This window comes from Neolamprologus brichardi, chromosome 22 (assembly GCF_056152115.1).
Source record: "Neolamprologus brichardi isolate AB-2024 chromosome 22, ASM5615211v1, whole genome shotgun sequence".
NCBI lineage: Eukaryota > Metazoa > Chordata > Actinopteri > Cichliformes > Cichlidae > Neolamprologus > Neolamprologus brichardi.
This window is the reverse complement of record NC_142124.1, coordinates 13,620,013-13,640,132: the sequence shown is the minus strand read 5'-3', so window position 1 is coordinate 13,640,132 and position 20,120 is coordinate 13,620,013. Positions and strand designations below refer to the sequence as shown.

Genomic DNA, 20,120 nt, shown 5'->3' with positions numbered 1-20,120 from the left:
TGACCTGGCCCGAAGCTGGCTCTGGGGAAAAGACAGGAGTACAGATTATGATTCTCAGCACGATTCCCTGGAATTGCCACCGGGCATTTAGTGGGAAAATGTGTGTTTTTATATGCAGAGGGAGGAGAAAGATGTAATAGTTCAAGGTTTGAAGAAAACGCTGAGGGGATTAGCTCTCTTTAAGCCCTCATTGCATTACATTTGTGTTAACTATACTGTTGAAATTGTTAACCAGCTGCTCAGTTAGTTATGAAGCAGAAATTAACTGACAGCTTATTGGTTATTAGTCCGGTAAAGTTTTTGCTGCTTTGTTTTGCATCGTTGCATTTCCAGAGTGTTGATCATAAAAAGTTTTTTTCATCTCTTGATGGTATTTTTCACTGCGATTAGGTTTTATTTACTGAACAGCTACTTGACATTTCTGGGGAATATGTTCATTTGCTTTCTGGCTGAATATTAAATGAGAAAATTGATACCAGTGTAATAGACTTCATCTACAAGCTCTGCGAAAGCTCACTTATCCAAAAACCTGTTACCTAGATTGTGATTTGCAAATGTTGAGCTATTTCTTTAACAGATAGTGAAAGAGGTTTAGAGAGGTTCCATAGTCACTTACCCACATTTCTTTCCGTCTTTTTTTGAATGCATTCATCTTATTTCTGTCTTTGTTTTTATGTCAGCCTCCGAAGGGAGGGATACACGGTGCAAGTCAGTGTCAACGACTACCTGGACATCTACTGCCCGCACTACAACACCAGTCAGCGTGGGACGCTAGAGCGTGTCGTAGCAGAGCAGTACATCCTCTACATGGTCGACTACCACGGCTATCGCACCTGCAACACCCAGAAGGGCTCCAAGCGTTGGGAGTGCAACCGGCCCCATGCGCCCCATGCGCCCATCAAATTCTCAGAGAAGTTCCAGCGTTACAGCGCCTTCTCCCTGGGCTACGAGTTCAACGTGGGCAAGGAGTACTACTACATCTGTGAGTCAGACCTGCGAACACCTGCACGAAAGACTGGGGGTGCTGCACATTCACAGTTTTGATCTAAGATTATAATGAGGAGCTTTTCCTCAGCTGCTGCCACGCACACGTACTGATGGTACGTGGGTGTTGCTAATAGATTCTAAGTTCAGCTGAGGACGGGCTGTTGCTCAGTTGCAGCTTACACAGCTGGCTGCTGGGGATTGTGCGGCCTGCAGAGGGCACAAGTTTGACATGTGTTGTGTGTGTTTGCTCTCTGTTTTAGCCACGCCCACGCACCACCACCACGGTCACAGCTGCCTGAGACTGAGAGTATTCGTCTGCTGCTCCACTGGTGAGACCAGAAAAATCTGCCTTAGTCTTAGTATACGTCTCCTCCGCTCATTTTATACCATTTCCTCTCTTTCTGTGTCACTTCATTTGCCCTCACCTCCTATCTGTTTGTATCTCACAAACACAGAGAGAAACTGAGACAAAGACACACACATACACACACACACACACACAGAAAAACTAAGATCTGACAGTCCTGTCTCAGAGAGAGGCTTTTCTGCCTCGTGCTGTCTTGGCAGGGTTTTGATGATGGCGTATTTTACCTCGAAGCAGTGCTTTGAGATGGATGGCTTAATGTTATTGTCTGTCTCGGTGTTATTACAGTAATGTGCTGTCTCTCTCTGCAAGTGGCATGCACAAAAGATGTAAAAGAGAAAAAATAGATTGAATTGCATGATCCAGCTCTCTGCCCTCCTCTTCCTCTGTCACTCCCCATACCTCTCTCCCGCAGCTCTCTTGACCACCCCCTCCTTCTCCTTCTCTGACTATCTCTTCTTCTCTCTGTCTTGCTCTCCGAAGCCTGCCGCACGGTGTAGTGTGTGTGTTATTTTTACCCTGGTAGCCTGCTCTCTTCCCTGCAGGCCTTTGATCAGGCAGCCCAGCGCTGAAAGCCTCCCCCTTTCCTCTAACCTTGTCAGCACTAATACATCCCACACTCAGGCCAGTGTCAGCCCCTGTGTACACATCACCTTAACACCAACCCCCCCACCCCCCATCCCACTGTCACTGCTAATCTATTGATGCGTCTACCACGCCTCTGTTTGCTTCTACGTGTGTGTTTGGGTGCATCTGTGTGTGTAGGAGTGTGTAGGAGTTTGAGCACATGTGTCTACACATGGGAGAATGTCAACTGTAAACCGTTTCTTATGGCTGTGATGTGCATGCATGAGCGCATTTAGCCAGTTTACCAGCTCCAACCTTTGCTTAACAAGGTCATTTAACAGCTTGCTATCAAAAAACATTTCTGGTTTCAGCTGCCTTCTTTTCATTCTGTGTGTGTGTATGTGTCCCACCTTAAATCCTCCAAGTATTTAAGATAAGAAAGAAATGTGAATATTCATGACACATGCTTTACATCCTTGATGAGCTGCAAATTGCTACCAGCCTCTGTGCGCGTCCTCCGTTAATGCTGTTCTATCCACCTAACTCTGTAATGCAGTCACAGGCTTACACAGACAAACATATTAGCTAAAGAAAAGAGGCAGAAATACACAAAGATGAATAGACACAACCCAAACATCATTCATTCATGGTTAATTTGCCTGCGCAGACTGAGTTTAATTCCATGTCTGCACGAACACTGAATGTGATAATGAATTCTGTTCCAAATGCTTTTAATGTTTTAATTTTCACACGGGGATTCAAAGTCCACGATTTCTTCATGCTTTTTCAGTGGCAGGGGTACACGGACTCCTTCATCTTCTTCTGTAACTGTGCAGAATTTAATGGTGCCTAAAATTCACTCCTCCCCTTGTTTCGCAGTGCTGTCGTTTTAATGGAGTGTCTTCTCTCCTTGTCTGTGTCTCACTCTCTCTGCCTCTGTCTCTCTGCGTTTCATTCCTTCCTCTCCTTTCGTTCCTTCTCTCTGTCTATGTGTGGCTGTGATGTGTTTCTCAGTCTCCCAGGCAGACGAGGACTCCATTCAGACTCCCGATTACACAGTCAGGCCAAACATCAAAATACACAACATTGGTGAGTGACTTTAAGTTGCCAAAAGTGAACAGGAACCAGTAGCTCCATATTTGGTTTCTGCAAAGCGTGATTTGTGCACCAATCATTGTGAAAAAATAACCCAAATCAAGTTTTTTTTAAATCTGTGGTCAGGGAAAGAAAATCCATAAGCCGTAACTGGTTGATCAGTAAAACCTCAATTTTCTGCTCTTATGATGCTCATTGTGCAATGTGGGCAAGACGGTGCACACAGCAGCTTATGGATTCCACAGTACTATCATGCACCTACTTTTTTATATATACACTCTAATTATCTGTTTACTTATATACTATAACAAAGGAGTGTGCCAAATTATTATTACAAATTGGGTCTCATTTTTTTCTGTTTAGTTAGCATCGTTTCTATTGGTTATGATAGCGGAATAATTGCAATAAGCGGCACGGAAGCACTGAACCAATACACCCAAAATGGAAATGGCCTCAGTACTGACCTCATTATGGCGTTCATTCATCAGTGTCTTTATAAGATTAATTGTTTCCTCTATCTGCTGCATTAATTCAGTCATGATGCTACACAGCAGTCTCTGACCTGACGTTATCGTACATGAAAATGATTTTAATGAGTTGCACACAATGAGGCATAAAGATTACAAGTAAAGGTAGAACAAAGAAAAAAAGAAGCACTGGTATTGGATTGAGCATTGCTCAGTACCCAGTAAATGGTTTGGCCAGATAATTAAGAACTCTTGTAGTTTAAGTTGCATTTAAATGTAAGTACAACTCCCTTAATGAACAGGAAATCTCCTTACAGTTATGGTAAGTGCAGTGGCCATTGTTAATTCAAGAAGCATGAGGGATTGTCATAATGAACAATTCTGATTATTATAACATTAATAATTATAATACAATTATATGAACAAGAAGTATGGGCACATCCCATTCTGAATCCACAGATAGTAATATGGAGTTGGCTTCCTCTTGCCGCTCTAACAGCTTCCATTTTTCCTGGGAAAGACCTCTATGAAATTTTGGAGTGTCTGTGTGAATTTTTACTCATTCATCCAGAAGAGCATTTGAGGTCAGACACCAATGTTAAACAAGACAGCCTGGCTCTCATTATTCATTGAAGTTCATCCCAAAGGTGTTAAAATGGGTTCGGGCTGAGGTAAGGGTTCTGTGCAGTCCAGTCAAGTTCTTCCACACCAGACTCGATAACTCCATGGATGCTGTTTTGCGAAACGGGAAACTGTCCCCATAAAGTATGGAAGGAAGCATGGAATTGTCTGAAATGTCTTGGGAAGCTGAAGCATTAAGATATTCTTTTACTAGAACCAAAGGCTCAGGCTAACCTAAGAAAAACAACCCTCCTCCACTTAACTTTACAACTGGCACACAGGCAGCTTTCTTTCTCTTGGTGTTTATCAAACCCAGTGTCATCCACCAGACTTCCAGATAGAGACGGGTGAGTTGTCACTTCACAGAGCTGCTCCAGAGTCCACGGGTGACGTCCTTTACAACACGCCACCTGATGCTTGGCACGCAGCTGCTCAGCCAGGGAATCCCATACCATGAAGTTCCCAGCGCACAGTTTATGTGCTGATATTAAAGGCAGCGGAGGTTTGGAGCTCTGCAGTTATTGAATTCACAGAGTGTTGGCGACTTTAATGCGCTATGCACCTCAGCAGTTCCGCACTTGCACACTTTGTAACTTGACATAATCTGACACTTCGCAGCCAGCCTGCATGGCACGGTGCTTCATTTTTATACAACGGGACTGAACACACCTGAGTTCAAAGATTATGAGGTGTAGCCCACAATGCTTTTTTCTAGATAGTATATATAAAATTATTGCCTTTGTTTTCTCTTGCAGTTTACATTGGCTTTAAAACCTGTATCTAACAGATTGTATTATATTTTAAAAAATTGATGCAGCCTCCTAGTCTGAGAAATAAAGCCAATAAGCATCTTTTCCCAAGAAATGTTTGGAGTGAATCACTGTATTTCCACCACAGTGATTATATGATGATATTTTACCCACCAAAGACGTCCCTGCAGAGGGGTTATTATTTTCTGACAGTTCAAGAACTCGGGCTTTCAGCGCTAAACATTTCTGACTGGTCAAGTAGCCTGCTTGTACCATTTTGGGCCAGTCTGTCTTATCTCACAATCATTTTCACGGTATTTGGTAAAATTCAGTTTACCTACTTTAAGGTATACCACAGAAGTTGTTGGGTACTGTTTGTAAACACTACATTCAATTTTGGAGCTGTGGGAGAACAAGAGCAAACAGTGGTGGTTGAGTGAGGTAGAAAATGAATGTAGAAAGGGAAGAGAGAGAGAGGGAGGTGTTAGCAAAAAAGTGATGAATCAGAGGCATAAAATGTTATTTTCTACACAAATAAACATTCCCACACCCAAGTAAATGTCTCAAACTTCCATTCTGGTGGGCACAGTGGTGGAGTGGGTAGCACTGTTTCCTCATAGTGAGAAGATTACCGGTGTGAACTCCAGCCGGGACTTTTCTGTGTCGAGTTTGCATGATCTCCTTGTGCCTACACAAGTTTCCTCTGTGGGTTCTGGCATTCTCCTACAGTCCAAAGACTTGCATGCTGGTTAACCAATGATTTCTAATTGGCCATGGAGGAACACAGGTCAACCAGTGCAAGGAGTAGAGGTAGTGAAGGTGGATGAGTTTAAGCACCTGGGATCAACCAGTCAAAGAAGTGGACAGAGCTAAAGAAGAAGAGAGTGCAGGCAGGGTGGCGTGGTTGGAGATGAGTGTAAGAGGTGCTTTGTGGACAAAGAGACAGAAAATCGACCTGGAGTTGAAGATGACAAAATGCTCATTGCCAGAGTACACCAGAGAATCGGTGTTAGAGAAAAAAAAAATTAGAGAAGCAAGGCTGAGATGGTTTGGACATGTGCAGAGGAGGAATAGTGGATATACTGAACAAAGGATGCTGAAGCTTCTGGGCAGGAGGAACATGGGAAGATCAAATACGAGATTCATGGATGCGGTGAAGGCGAACATTAAAAAGTGTGGTGTGACAGAGGAGCATGCAAGGGAAAGGATGAGATCGAGGCAGAGGATCCGCTGTGGCAAGGCCTAAAAGGGGACAGCTTAAAGAAGAAAAAGCAGTTGTCCAATGATATGAGGTCGATGAAGTGCTTGAAGACTGTATAATAAAGTGCTGTATGGCTAAAATGTGACGTGTAGTTGAAAGCACTTTCACGGTCATTAAGACTAGAAAACAGCTGTAAAAATGTGAGTATGTTAGACTCTCCTTTTTAACAGTCATTAGTGATGCAAGTGATGCTCATTTTGTAAATCACAGTCATATTTAGACCAGCATGTAATTTTTTACCTTGATGTTGACAAGTCTATATGAGTGTGTAGTGCCACTGGTTTGTCAGTGAGACCTGACCTTGAATCAAAAGCATAATCTGGGCTCCAAAGCAGGACTTCACAAACCAGTGGGAGACTGGCCGTTCCTACATTTCAACTATTAGTCTTGTTTAGTATGTTAATAATTAAAACAATACTCAGGAGTTTTGAAATCTTCAAATGTGGCAACCTATAAAACAAGGAAGAAAATACTCCCACAATGCTCAGCACGGGCGCGCACACACATGCACATTCACAAAGAAACACCATCTTTCTTCTTCTGTGCAAAATCCAAGGTCAGCAGAGGTCTTGTAAGAAATGAAAGGCCCATGTTTACTTAAGAAGAAAGCATGTCAGTGAGCAAGTCAATTGTGCAGCTGAGTGGTTACATAAACCCTCTATTTTTCTTTGTCTTTCTCCATCCCCATCTCAAACAAAAGCCTCTTGCCGGGAATCATTTAGTATGCTTGTTTCTTGGAGCTGTAGGCAGTCTGTGACGAGAGCTAAGAGAGTGTGACCTGCCTGAGATGGAAACTGAGACCAACTGAGATAGAATGAAAAGAGCTCTTGAGCCATCAGCAATGAGTACCTTCAGAAAGAGGAGAGGCAGAAAACAGAAGAGAGAGAGAGAAAGACTGAGGGAGAGACGGTGTGAGACAGAGGAAGTCAGACAGATAAAAGATGGGAAGGGAGGCAGTGAAAGAGAAAATGCAGCAGGAGAAAGTCTGACAGAAAGAAGGATAGATAAGGCAGAGTGAGAGAAACAGGCAGAAAAAGAGATAAAACCAGAGTGGGAGCAGAGAAGGGGGAGTGCAGAGAGAAGGGGCAGAGGAAGAAAGAAAAGCTCAGTGGTGGGCGAATTGCTCAGCAGTAACTCAGGCTCGAGCTTACGTAGAATTTAATATAAAAAAAAAAACACGCGCACACACACGCACACTGGCAGGGAATCATAAAATATCATAGCCTACGGCGTTGTGATGCATTTTGCTGAATACATTTGGAGAAATAACAAAATCCGGACATACAGATTTATGCGCACACACTTATAACAACTCATGGCCCCGTTGGCTCAGCTGACCGCTGGACACCCACTCTGTGACTCACCCTGAGGACCAGACCCACCCACAGACTGGCTTAACGTCAACAAATCTCTCCATCTCTCCCTCACATGTGTTTAGGCCTGCCTTCATCCTCGTTCCTTTATTATTAGCTTCATTTCTACGTCACATTTTCCTTATTTAACAGAGAGTCTCTTCTGTTGCAGCTCCTATCCTGCTGTTGTAGTTTTACCCACCATTTCGGCGGATGCGGTGAAAGGGCAAGTAAAAGCAAGATAAACGTACAGACTGTAAACAAATCCCCCAGGCCAGTCAAACCTACTCGGAAGGTCAAATTAAGGGCAACAATAAAAATAGGACCCAGGCTGTGTACGGTGACCATTCATCACACTTTATCATTTGTGAAAGGAAGCGCTGATACCATTTGCAGACTGAATGCAAGCAGCGCTTACTAATCAGTTTTATGAAACAGCCCACTGTGGGCTTGTTTACAGTCTGTCAGAATGTCTGTTTCGCTTGCATTTTTTCCCCAATTAAAAAGCATTTATGGATCTGTGCAATTAAGTGTAAAATGAGTTGATTTGCCATTTTTGTGATATTTACTTTTTAACCCCCCGGCAACTCACCTCTCATCTGCATGTAGCTGTGTTCAGCATTAATTATGGATAGCGAATCCTACAGCAAGCTGCTCGTAGTATTGTGCTACGAGAATTCAGTGTCAGTATTGCTTCTTCCTCCATGAATTAATCATAGGTTTCTAGTTTGCTATAGCAAAACCATAGCACGCTCTGTTCATCTTTCCTACTGTGACATACTCTTAAAATCTTTCCACCTGAGTGCCTGCAGCAGCAGAGGAGGGCTAAAAGCTTGAACATAAATTAGATGGTGGACAAGAAAATACAACTGAAAATGGATAATTCACACAAATAAATTTACTTCTTCTTTTCACCGTCTCTGTTTATATGCAGAATTTCTTCAAATCAATCATAAAATGTTGTGCAAACAAACACTTTTTTTGCAGTCTGTCCATCATTCTAATCAAGTCTGGTAAGTTAACTGCATAAACCTTGGTGAAGTTAGCAGATGTTGTATTTTAGTAGCCACCGAACAAAAAGACACCTGGCTGCCCTTTCACTCTACTGCGTTAACCAAACAAACTAAACAATTAGTGATATGGCCATCGTGCTGGCAAAATTTTCAGCTGACCTGGCAGCTGAATTTTGGGTTGTTAGTAAGAGCTGACATAATGTTTTTCGTGGCAAGATGAGACATATGGTGACTAAAGAGTACAGTCATCTGAAAAGGTTTTCACATGACTCTATGCAGTCATGTGAAAAACCAGCTACATCCCATGATTCAGTAGCTTGCAGAACCACCTTTAATAACAGCTGACGGTAACATGAAGTAGCTGCTTTCTTGGCCCACTCTTCCTTAAAGCATTGCTTCACTTCATTGAGGTTTGCAGGCATTTTTTATCCACAGATCTCTTAAGATCCCACTACAATATTTCAGTCAGTTTGGCATCTATATTTTGATTGTGTCATCGCAGGACCTTCGTGTTTTTGTTTTTCGGTCAGTCTGTTGTAGATTTGCTGTTGACCTGTTGTACGGCTCAGTTCTGGACAAGCCTTCGTTTTCACATGAGATTCTAGAATGCTTTAATATAGAGAGGAGTTTTCGGTAAACTAAAGGACTGCAAAGTGCCCAGGTACTGTGGCTGTAAAACAAGCCCAAATCATCACCACTACACCACCGTGGTTGACAGTTGGTATGAGGTGTTTCTGCCGATATGCTCTGCTTAGTTTTCACTGAATGTGGCGCTATGTATTATGGCCAAACATCTACACTTTACACTTGGTTTTTTCATATAAAACTTTGCAAAGCTGTGCAAAGCTGTGCTGCCATGTTCTTTTTAGAGAAAAAAGACTTTCTCCTAGCAGCCCTTCCAGATAAGTTATACCTGTTTAGTCTTTTTCTAATTGTATTGTCATGAACTTTAACATTTAACATGCTCACAGAGGCCTGTAGAATCTGAGATGTAGCTCTTGGGTTTCTTGCACTTTCTCTGAGTATTGCACAGTTTGACCTTGGAGTGAATTGGGTGGAAAGTCCACTCCTGGGAAGATTGTGATATTGTGTTAACACACACCTGAATGCTTCAGACCTGCAAATTGCCAAAACATCTGCTTTTAAGTGTAGAGGTGCTCACACTTGCTAATGATGAGTTAATTAAGTGCATTTGATTACCAGCACCTGGCTGCTACTTATCCTCTTAATTCCGATGGCAGTGGTAAGCCTTTCCTTAGTTTTTAGATCATTGCACAGAACTCTATGAAAATGCTCTTTTTCACATGACTGCAGTCTCATATGATCCTAATTTCTGCCGCTATCTTTATGTAGATACAAGGAAGATGGCATCCACAGCTGGTCCTACGCACAAGACCTGGTTGAAATGCAAGTTGAAGTAGTAGATAGTCATTCAGAGGCCTGAAACCAGCCTAATAACCTCTTAACGTTTAAGCTGACGGAGTCAATGGTCAGCTTTTAGTGCACAATAACACCAGTGCTCAATGTTAATCAGTGAGTGCTAATTGCTAATTGCTCCCCCGGTTTTATTGGTAACAACAATCAGTGGACTGTTATTTAGATCGAGTGAAAGCCGTTTTAATATCCTCCACAGTGTTACACCTCCCCCACTGACCTGGAGAGCTGTAGGCGTGCAAGATGGGCCCATTGCCTCATGTTGTTTATGCCTCGCTGCAAGTCTAGCATCATTGTGGCATAGCTGGCACGAGGATTTATCAGACCAGACAACCTCTTTCCACTCATCGACAGTCTACTGCTTTTGTTTCTTATCTCACTGTAAATGCCTTGAGGCGGTTCACCGTGGACAGGAGAGCTACCCTGCATGCCCATCTGTTGTTATACCCCCTTTCACACTAGACTACACCGGATTGTGCGCTTGGAAATTGATTACTATATCCTACAATTGTACTGTGATGTTAGATGTCAAACACTGGACCTTTGATAACTTGTTATGGCCCGAGGCAGGAAGCGTTCCCCACATTCATCTTCCAATGCCGTCCTCCCTAAATAGCAGGGGTTTTGAAGAGGTGCATATTGTGTGGGGTGGTGATTGTCAAAGCTCACGGCACCCACAAACAAGTCTGTAAGAATCAGTTCACATGCACAGCAACTTTTGAGAAGAGACTGTGCAGTTGCTTATGTAAAGGTAAGGAACGGCCTGCTTTTTCTGGAGGCAAAGGATGTCTCGTCTTCTCATCTCCAACTGTACGCTGTGCCTCAGACTGTTGAAATGTTGTTAGAGAGACAATCCACATGGTGTGGCGGCCTCGCTGTGACCTGTGGGTCTTACCTGAGGCAGCGCCTTAACTTAGTGTTCCTTGTTTGTCTTCACCCTGATGCATTGCCATGTGAATGTCAGGGTTGTGCGTCATCAGACAGATGCCTCATGTTACTTAAGAGCAACTTTGACGTGGACAGGAGTCATGCAGTGAGAGAGGTCGCTTTACTCTCAGAGAAAACAAAAACAAAATTCCACGCATTTATCACCTGCAAGGTGATTACCATCTCTCCCTGTTATCACCAGCTATCTAGTTTTTTTCTTGTAATTAGGTGCCTGTGCTGTTACGTGTAGCAAGTTCAGACAAGAATTTAAAGTTGCAATGAAAAAGATAAAAAAAAAAGAAGAAAAATAAAAGAAAGGAAAACATTTTGCCTCTTCAATTTTGTGCTTTTGTAACTGAAGCCAGTTTAATTTTATGGAAGACTGGAGCTTTATATCACAAAATAATATAAAAGAGAGGGGATTTTAATTGATAACCATACTGGTTTTGTTGTCTGTCAGCCAAAGCTTGTCAGATAAATATCTTTCTTCTACCAAAGCAGACATGTTGCATTAAACTACTTTTCATATAAGGTCAAATCAGTGTATCATATATATATAATGCCCATGTCTTTACTCGTATTAGTATTTCAGATACTGTTAATGCTTTAATCATGTGCAAAAGTCTGTTATTATACAAAAAAATCAGTGACAATGAGTTTTGAAATTTTGAGTTCAGCTCTTCATCAGTGTGTACAAAGGATCTCAGGAGACAGGTACAACAACGAGCCTCTACGGCCATCTGTAAAACACGGTTGAAGCTCTGTCATGATTTGGTAATACATTTCAGCCAGTGGTGTTCAAGATCCTGTCAAAACTGATGGAATTATAAACACAGAAAAGTATCATCAGATTTTGATACCATAAAATTTGCAGTACCATCTGGAAAGCATCTGATTGCCAACAGCTTTATTTTTCAGCATGACAATGATCCCAAACACACTGCCAATCCAGTTAAAAGCAAGAATGGCTTGGCCTCCCCAGAGCCTGAACTTCAATATTATTGAATCAACGTAGGATCATCTTGACAGAAAACAGAAAAAAATGCAACCAACATCCAAGTTTTAAATGTCCTTCAAAAAGCCTGGAGAACTATTCCTGAAGACTACTTCAATTTTCAATTAAATTCAATTTGATTTATTTACCTCAAGCCCCTTTATATTTTTTAATACCCTACAATAATACAAAGAAATCAAAGAAAACCGTAACGATCATATGACACTCTGTGGGAAGGAAAAACTCCTTTTTAACCCAAAGAAAATCCCCAGCAGAACCAGGCTAAGTGAGAGGCATTTATCTGCTGCAACCGATTGGGGTGAGGGGACGAAGACGGGACAAAGACATGCTGTGGAAGAGAGCCAAAGATTAATAATAAGTAATAATTAAATGTGCAGAGGTGTACAAACACACAGTGAATGAAAAAGGTGACTGAAGAAAAAACACTCAGTGCATCATGGGAATTCCCCAGCACCCTAGACCTATTGTAGCGTAACTAAAGGAAGATTCAGGGTCTCCTGCTCCAGCTGTAACTATATGCTTTATCAAAAAGGAAAGTCTAAGTCTAATCTTAAAAGTAGAGATAGTGTCTGTCTCCCAAATCCAAATTGGAAGCTGGTTCCACTGAAGGCTCTGCCTCCCATTCTACTTTTAAATACGGACCAACAAGTAAGCCCCCAGTCTGAGAGCGAAGAGCTCTAATGGGGTGATATGGTACTATAAGGTCATTAAGATAAGATGGGGCCTGATTATTTAAGACCTTATATGTGAGGAGGAGGATTTTAGATTTGATTCTGGATTTAACAGGGAGCCAACTAAGAGAAGCCAATAAAAGAGAAATATGCTCTCTTTTTCCAGTTCCTGTCAGCAGCATTTTGGATCAACTGAACACTTTTCAGGGAGTTTTTAGGACATACGGATAATAACGAATTACAGTAATCCAGCCTAAAAGCAATAAATGCATGAACTAGTTTTTCAGCGTCACTCTGAGAAGGGATGTTTCTAATTTTAGAGATATTGCGCAAATGGAAGAAGGCACTCCTACATATTTGTTTAATATGTAGGAGAAACTCCAAGACTCCTCACAATGCTACTGGAGGCCAAGGCAAGGCCATCCATAGTAAGCTTGCTTTCTTACGAGATTGCATACTTCATTTGTACATGAGTTGTTGTATGTTTGCACGTTTCAGTAAATTGCTGCACAGATTTCTTATTGTGCTATCAAAATATAAAGAAAGGAGGGATGTACCTCAGAACTGTACCTGCCACACTAGTTACTGTGTTTTGTGAACACTGAGGATGACAGCCTAACACTGAACGATTCTTCCAAACATGAAAGGTGTGATTTGTCTCTGCAGTCCTGTAGCATTAGTATTATCAGTAGTATTCTCTTTCTACTAGCTAAAAATAGTTTGGCGGTCCCTCCCTTTCCACTATGGGGCTAATTTTTGAAAAATGTTGACTACACCATCCAGGAGCTTGTAGAGCACTTCATGCTTATGTGCCCAAAGCAAGCGTATATGAGCATGATATGAGACACAGCCTACATTTCCAAAATGTGCTGATGTCATTAAGTAATTGCAGATTTCTTCTCTAATTGGGTTTATTTTATATAGAGAAGCTGGTTTCGAGCCCAGGCATCCTACAGCTGTAGGACAGATGGACGGGAAAGCTTTGTTTGCTTTCTTTTGGTTTATTTTGATTTGTAATAACCCTCTAGATATAATGGGAAGCATTATGTCGAGGCAGAACATAATCACTCAGTGTAATCCACTTTTTACCAAATAATACAAAATGTGTTCTCCCGGCTCTTTCTCCGTCTCTCCCCTCCAGCTAATGTTCTGTTGTGTCTAATCAATGGCAAGACCATAGTAATTTGGTGTGATTGAAATCCCTCCAGGATAAAAACATCATTAGTGTGAGGAAAGGAAGACACACACACACACACACACACACAAAAAAAAAGAAATAGATCAGAAACAAAAATGTTTTTAATTTTCCATCCCAGGGGGGAAATGGCCATATGTAGCTGATGATAATTGGTGGTTTGTTGGTAATTGCATTATGTCTCTTTCTCTGCATATGTTAAGGCACAATTTGAATGCATCACATACTGCCTTTAGATTGATTAATTAATAATGTAGTAATGGTTTATTCCCTTCTGTCTTCTGTCTGACAAATTTTCCCTCTCGCGGTTTTACATTCTTGCTCTCTCTTTTCTCACTTTCTTGTTTTCTCTTTTTGTGGTTTTTGCTCTGCAGATGAATTTAACCCTGAAGTCCCGAAGCTGGAGAAGAGCGTCAGTGGCAGCAGCCCCTCACGTGACCGCCTTCTTCTCACCGTGGCAATGCTGCTCGTGTCTGCCGTCCTTTTGTCCTAGCAACGGTCGCCGAGTGGCACTTCGTGCATAGCTGGACCCGCCTTTTGCAAAGGGCTTTGTATCCACCAAGTTTGTGATTACGTGAAATCTGACAGAAACACACAGAGTCAAGGTGCAACTGAAGCTCAATCAAAAGGACACAGACAAAAAAAACACGACAAAAAACAACAAAAAAAACAACAACAAAAACAAACTTTAACTTAGCTTAATGGACTTTAAAAAAAAGAGGCCTTTTTTGCTGTCATATTTACACCAGTGTATTTTGACACTCCATGTGCTCCATAGTGTAGGGGTTTACACATTCACCTAACAAGCGAAAGATTCCCAGTTGCATCCCAGGAGGAGACGCAAATCCCTTCGGGGTTGTGTCAGGAAGAGCATCCGGCGTAAAAATCTGCCAAATCAATTATGCGGAGCTACCGGCTGTGGCCTTATCCCTTGTGAAAAAGGGAGCGGCCGAAAGTAGCTTCTTACATGTTGCTGGATATCATTATCACACCACTACCACCTTTATTGCGGGTGTTGAGACCAAAACAACACTCAGAGTCCAACTTCTGCGCTGCTCCGAAGCCTGATGAGAGTAAGTAAAACTGACTTGTAATAACTTGGGTGCAGACTACACGCTCTTATTGTAGCATGGATATCAAATCACTGGAGGAATTTAAGCTGCTTTCTCTTCAACTTTGAACTTTGAAGAAGATTGGAAACCTGGACTCCGCAGTGGCTTTTTAGTCCTTGGACCACAGGCCCAGTCTGATAATACATTAAACCCAACTTTGATGTAGTAATGAGCAAGATGGACTCTGGATCTGTACTGATCTTACCCAGACTATCAGGACATAATCAGTCGTGATGAGAACTCCTGCTGTTGCGCTGGACATTGAAGAATGTTTTAACACTGATGTGAGGAAGCTGGTGGTAATAACAGTCCAAGAAAGGGGAAAGACTTTGTGATATATCCACGAGCCTTTCAAAAATCCATTTTCACCAGACATCAAAAAAATACCCCTAGCTTTGTGATAGGTACAGATGCAAAGCCTGCATTTCTTAGAAGGTAGCAAGTGCCCTCTTAGAACTAGTCTTTTGTCTGCATTTCCTGCCTTCACACTGTAACAACCCTAGAAAAGTACAGACCCTGGACTAGTAATTTGATGGCACTTAGACGTGGTAGATGTGGTAGATGTGTGTTTTGTTCTGACGCATTTACCTTCAGCACTTGGCGTAGATTTTCCGGATGTCAAACCTTTCGCTGCAATCAGCACAGTCATCCAGAACGTCACTAATTTACAATTCTTTAAAAAAAAAAGAAGAAAAAAAAAGAAACTCTCACAGCAGCAAGTCCCCTTTTAATCCCAGACAACCCTGTCTGTTCCTTTTTCCACAGCCAATCAGTGCTGATGACCATTAACAGCAGTCACAGTCACCCTGGAAACAACCCCATACAGTCGCCAAAGTGCGGCAGGTGCCTGAGGAGAAACTGTGCTTTGAGTCTCAAAGTAACGCTGCCGCCATTTTGTTAAAAAAAAAATATATAAAGACATTAAAAAAAAACAAACACTTGTGAATGTGCAAATAAAGAGTTCACTTTTTTATATTGTAATACAGGACAGCGTAGGCTTAATCAGATTACAATGTGTGCTTTTTTTATTTATTTAATTTTTCAAACGTATTTATTTTATCATTAAACTATTTATTTACCTAATTTATTAGCGTGCATTTGTAGGCCTTTGCTTAATAAGCTATCGTGCCATTTTTTTTAATTCTTATTCTTTTTTTATTATTATTACAGTGAATTTTTTACTGCAGCATTTTTGCTTGTGTAGATAAATCGATGTAACTCAGCCTGACACAAAGAGAAGGTTATTGTTCATGACTAATCAGTAGGGACGTACGCGCAGTAACCCCACTCTCATGTAACGGATACTGCTTACCAGATTTTGTTGCTGAAGAGCATGTCATAAACCAACTGTGAATGCAGTGGCAGGCCATGCCGATTGAGGGGCAGCATCTCTTGCGCTTGCGAAATGAGGGATGCGTGCGTCGTAATGTATATTTATAATACATGCCGGTTGTGGAATGTGCGTGTGTACAAGTGCGTGTGAGTTTGTGCGCGTGCGTGCGCGTGAGAGCGAGCGGGGGGGAGGAAAAAAAACTAAACAAGCATATGTGTGCACATTTGTGCGTATGTATGTAGAATGTGTTTGTCCGCGCTTTTCAAGTATGTGGCATTTAGGAATTTCGTACTCATAAAGGAGTCATTTGTAGGGTCTGAATATGCAAGTGCGTACGAGAGAATGTGCTCTTCTGTAATGTTAGTTTATGTTACGGGGTTCGGGACATGGGCGAAAAGCATTTACCGATGTTGAAGACAAGCACAAGAAATGTGTTTGCCTTTGACGAGAATGATTAAACAACTGTAAATTGAACCAAGAATGATTAAAACAATGCCAATTAAAACCTTTTTTGCAAATTTAGCTTTGTGTATTTATTCAGGCCCTGTGTTGTTCTGCTCTCCTTCGACTGCCCTTTCTTTATCTAAACTGTTACTCCTTCACAAACCCTGCACTCAGATGTGTTTGTTTTTCTGAAGCACTACTTGAAAGCAAATCTCTTCTGGTTTTTTTTTTTTCACGCTCCTTTTTTAGATATGTTGGTTGTGAGCAGACGGCAGTCAGGCTGCAAACTAAAACTATCGCTTCTTTTCACGTGGCCCGTCTATGCAGCACCTTCGGTTTCGCAAACACCTCTTCCGCCGTAAAACATAGTGACAGCGTGGAGGGAAAGTCACTGATCCAAGTCTCCCACTCTATCCATCCCTCTTTCTCTTCTTACTCAAAAAAAAAAGAAAAGAAAAAAAACACCTGCAAGCTATTTATGTCTCCACAAATCTGTCTCTCCACATCACACTTCTTTCCCTTTGCCCCTGTCAGCTTCTTTTTAATCTTCAAACCCAGGACAGAAAGATGCCGACGATCACTAGGGACGAGCCTCAGATGCTCTAATGTCCGTATCAAAGAGCGAACAGAGGGGTCAGATAAGATTTTGTCTTTGATGTTCTACGTCATGCCTACAATCACATTAGAGAGGAAGAGAAAGGCGTTGTGAAGATTCAGCTGTCTGCTCGTGTTCATTTAGAAAAAAAAGAAAAAAGTGCTGGACGTCCAATTTTTTTTACATGTCGGTTGTAGGATTCTTGCCAAGTTAATTTGACGTACATTACGTGACTGACATAAAGTGGATCACAGTAAACCAAGCAGGTTACAGTGATGTGATGATGTCTGTTAATTCTCTTATTCACAGCTGTTTGACTCAGCTGGGAGGCAGCGGCTCCTGATTCTTTCTGACATTTGTGCATTGAGCTGACAGGCTGATAATTGCTGAATATTACAGTAGGTCTTGACTTACAGTCCCTTGCCTTTTTATAGGTCTGTACTTGCATAAACGATTCAGTGTTTTGACACCATGAAACACTGGAATGGCTTTAGCGTTTGCTCCGGGGCCCAAGCTGACAACTTTAAACATAATTTTTCAGGAAATTGGACTGCTATGATTTTGGCAGTGAGAATCAGTCTGGTTAGTTAAGTACGGGAATTACACTGTCATGTCTGCACCTTAAATTCCAGTTTGGAAAAGCATTAATGCGACATTATTTGTTCTGCTTACTATTTAAACTAGTGGATCAGGAGTGTTGCCGGTGGATTTAAGAAGCCCACCTATCCCCGAGCGGCTGACAAAGAGCTTCACATCGCCACCGTGAAACACATACCCAACAAGTGCTCTGTCCAGGCTCTAACCAAGGAAGACATTCCATTAGCTAAAGGAGATGACCTTATGCCTGTTCCGAGGCATATTGTCGTTTTCTGAATCATTTACTGTGAGATAAGCCATCTGTAGCACGGGCAGGTCTGTGCTGTCGAGAAGAAATTCCCCTGACAAGCGGCACCGTCTGGCCCAAACAATGAAACAGATGCCTCCTCCTCAGAGAACATGATATAACTCAGGACATCAGTGACACAGTCAGGGTGAGTAATGCGCCATTCGAGCGCTCTTTGGAAACTCCCCTTTTGAGGTTGGGAGTCATAAAAATGAGTTGGGGCTCGTTTCAATCTAAATCTACTGTTTTATTCTTACAGTCATGCAGCAGAAGCATAAAGTATATCACACTTTTCTTTTGAAACATTTGACATATACTGATTCACTGACATAAAGAAAAGCTCACATAAAAACCTGGTTAAGCAAACGTCTATAAACTTTTAGCAATAGTTAGTCTGATTATAATTTCACGTGTGCAAAAATATGCATATACCTTCATTGGTAGCTTGTGACACTTTTTTGCACCAGTCATATAAATTAAATGTCCGGTACGGTGAGTTGTTGGAGGCTTGCATTTGGCTTGCACAATCCTGCGAGTTGAATGAGGCTGGAAGGATGTCTGCCATGAACTGTCTGGGCAACGATTCTTTTCCATCAGCTATTCCTTGGTTGTTTTGCAGGAATGATCCGTGTCATTATTTTCTTTGTTTTATTATCCTTTTTTTCACCCCTTCCTCAACTCCAAGCCTGGTAAAATGGTAAATGGTAAATGGCCTGTATTTGTATAGCGCTTTTCTAGTCCCTGAGGACCCCAAAGCGCTTTACACAACCTGTCATCCACCCATTCACACACACATTCACACATAAACCTTTTGTTTAAGAATTTCTTGATGGGCCTTAAAAATCATGGTGTGACCAGGTCCAACAAAAGAAAATCAGCCCCAGATCTTCCCATTTACAGCATCATGCTTCAAAGCTGGAAGAAGGCTCTTTTGGCAGTGCGCAGTGATAACTTTTCATCACACACAGCAGTTTCGAACATGACAGAAAAGCTCTATTTTGTATAGGCTCATGCCTGAACTATTATCTCCCAGGTGTTTTGAAAAGGCTCCCATTTCCAGAGTCGTAGTCGGTGTGATTGCTCTCCATTTTGTTACATTTTTACCTCGCAGACGATGGGTAAAGCTTTGTAGAGGGCTTCTTAGCTTTCGCAAACAGATATGCTCTCACTTCCCTCTTCATGATGTCCTCTAAGACCTCCTTTTCCTCTCAGCATGTGGGACTTAGGAGGGCATGCTTTGATAAATATAATATATAAATATGTCCACATGAAAATAGGATGAAAAGACTCAAGGTAAAATAGCTTCAATAGCTTCATATGCTCCAGAATGAACACTTATTACAGCTATGGATCAGAGACAAGACAAACACAAACAAATTGTTAGATTTTTCTTTATCAAAAACATTCTTTTTGTGGTATTTATCTTCCTTGAAATGCTTTTAGCCCAGTGTCCATGCAGACCTAAACTATTTTCCGTGATCTTTATACTACTCAGTGCCTGTATTTATGCACATCATAAGCTTCTTACATTTCTGCAGTCAACAGCTCGCCTCCCTTTCCTTTGTATCCTTGACTGAATTTCTATGAATCTCTAAATGATTTCTGACAGCACCTTGAGGTTAAATACATATACAGTGTTTGGGCAGCTTTGGATTTATTGTGTAAAAAGTGTGGCCTCACTTTCACATACTTACAGATTCTATATTGCTACACTTTCAATATAACAAGTAAAATGCTGGCAGACAGCAGCTGATATGGAGGTTTTGACTCAAATTCAGTGAGCAACCTGCTAAACAACTCTCTACCCATAGATGTCGCCAAATCTGACTTTCACTCTATAAAAGTAGACACGAGGACACATGACAGACAATATGTTGCAGATTTACTGTAAGTACGCCTGTAAGATAAAGAGTGAATTCAGAGAAACAGTGACGGCAGCACTAAGTTGACTTATATATTACGTGAACAATGCCCTGAATATCTCTTGGTTTGTCCTTTAAGTAGATTTAATTTATGAGCTAAGCTCCTGAAGTTC

The 20,120-nt window shown here is 41.6% G+C and overlaps 1 protein-coding gene across 2 annotated transcripts in view; it reads left to right on the top strand.

Moving 5' to 3' along the window:
- The window catches only part of efna3a (ephrin-A3a), a 77,232-nt gene extending 60,547 nt beyond the window's left edge, over window positions 1-16,685 (top strand). Inside the window, exons 2-5 of one of the 2 annotated variants that reach the window (XM_006787992.3) lie at window positions 681-982; window positions 1,248-1,316; window positions 2,933-3,007; window positions 14,093-16,685. In XM_006787992.3, coding sequence (XP_006788055.1) covers window positions 681-982; window positions 1,248-1,316; window positions 2,933-3,007; window positions 14,093-14,211 — 565 coding nt within the window. In that variant the 3' untranslated portion in view covers window positions 14,212-16,685. The remainder of the gene's footprint in view (window positions 1-680; window positions 983-1,247; window positions 1,317-2,932; window positions 3,008-14,092) is intronic. The other variant, XM_006787993.3, reaches the window with a different exon arrangement.
- The last annotated feature ends 3,435 nt before the right edge of the window (window positions 16,686-20,120 follow it).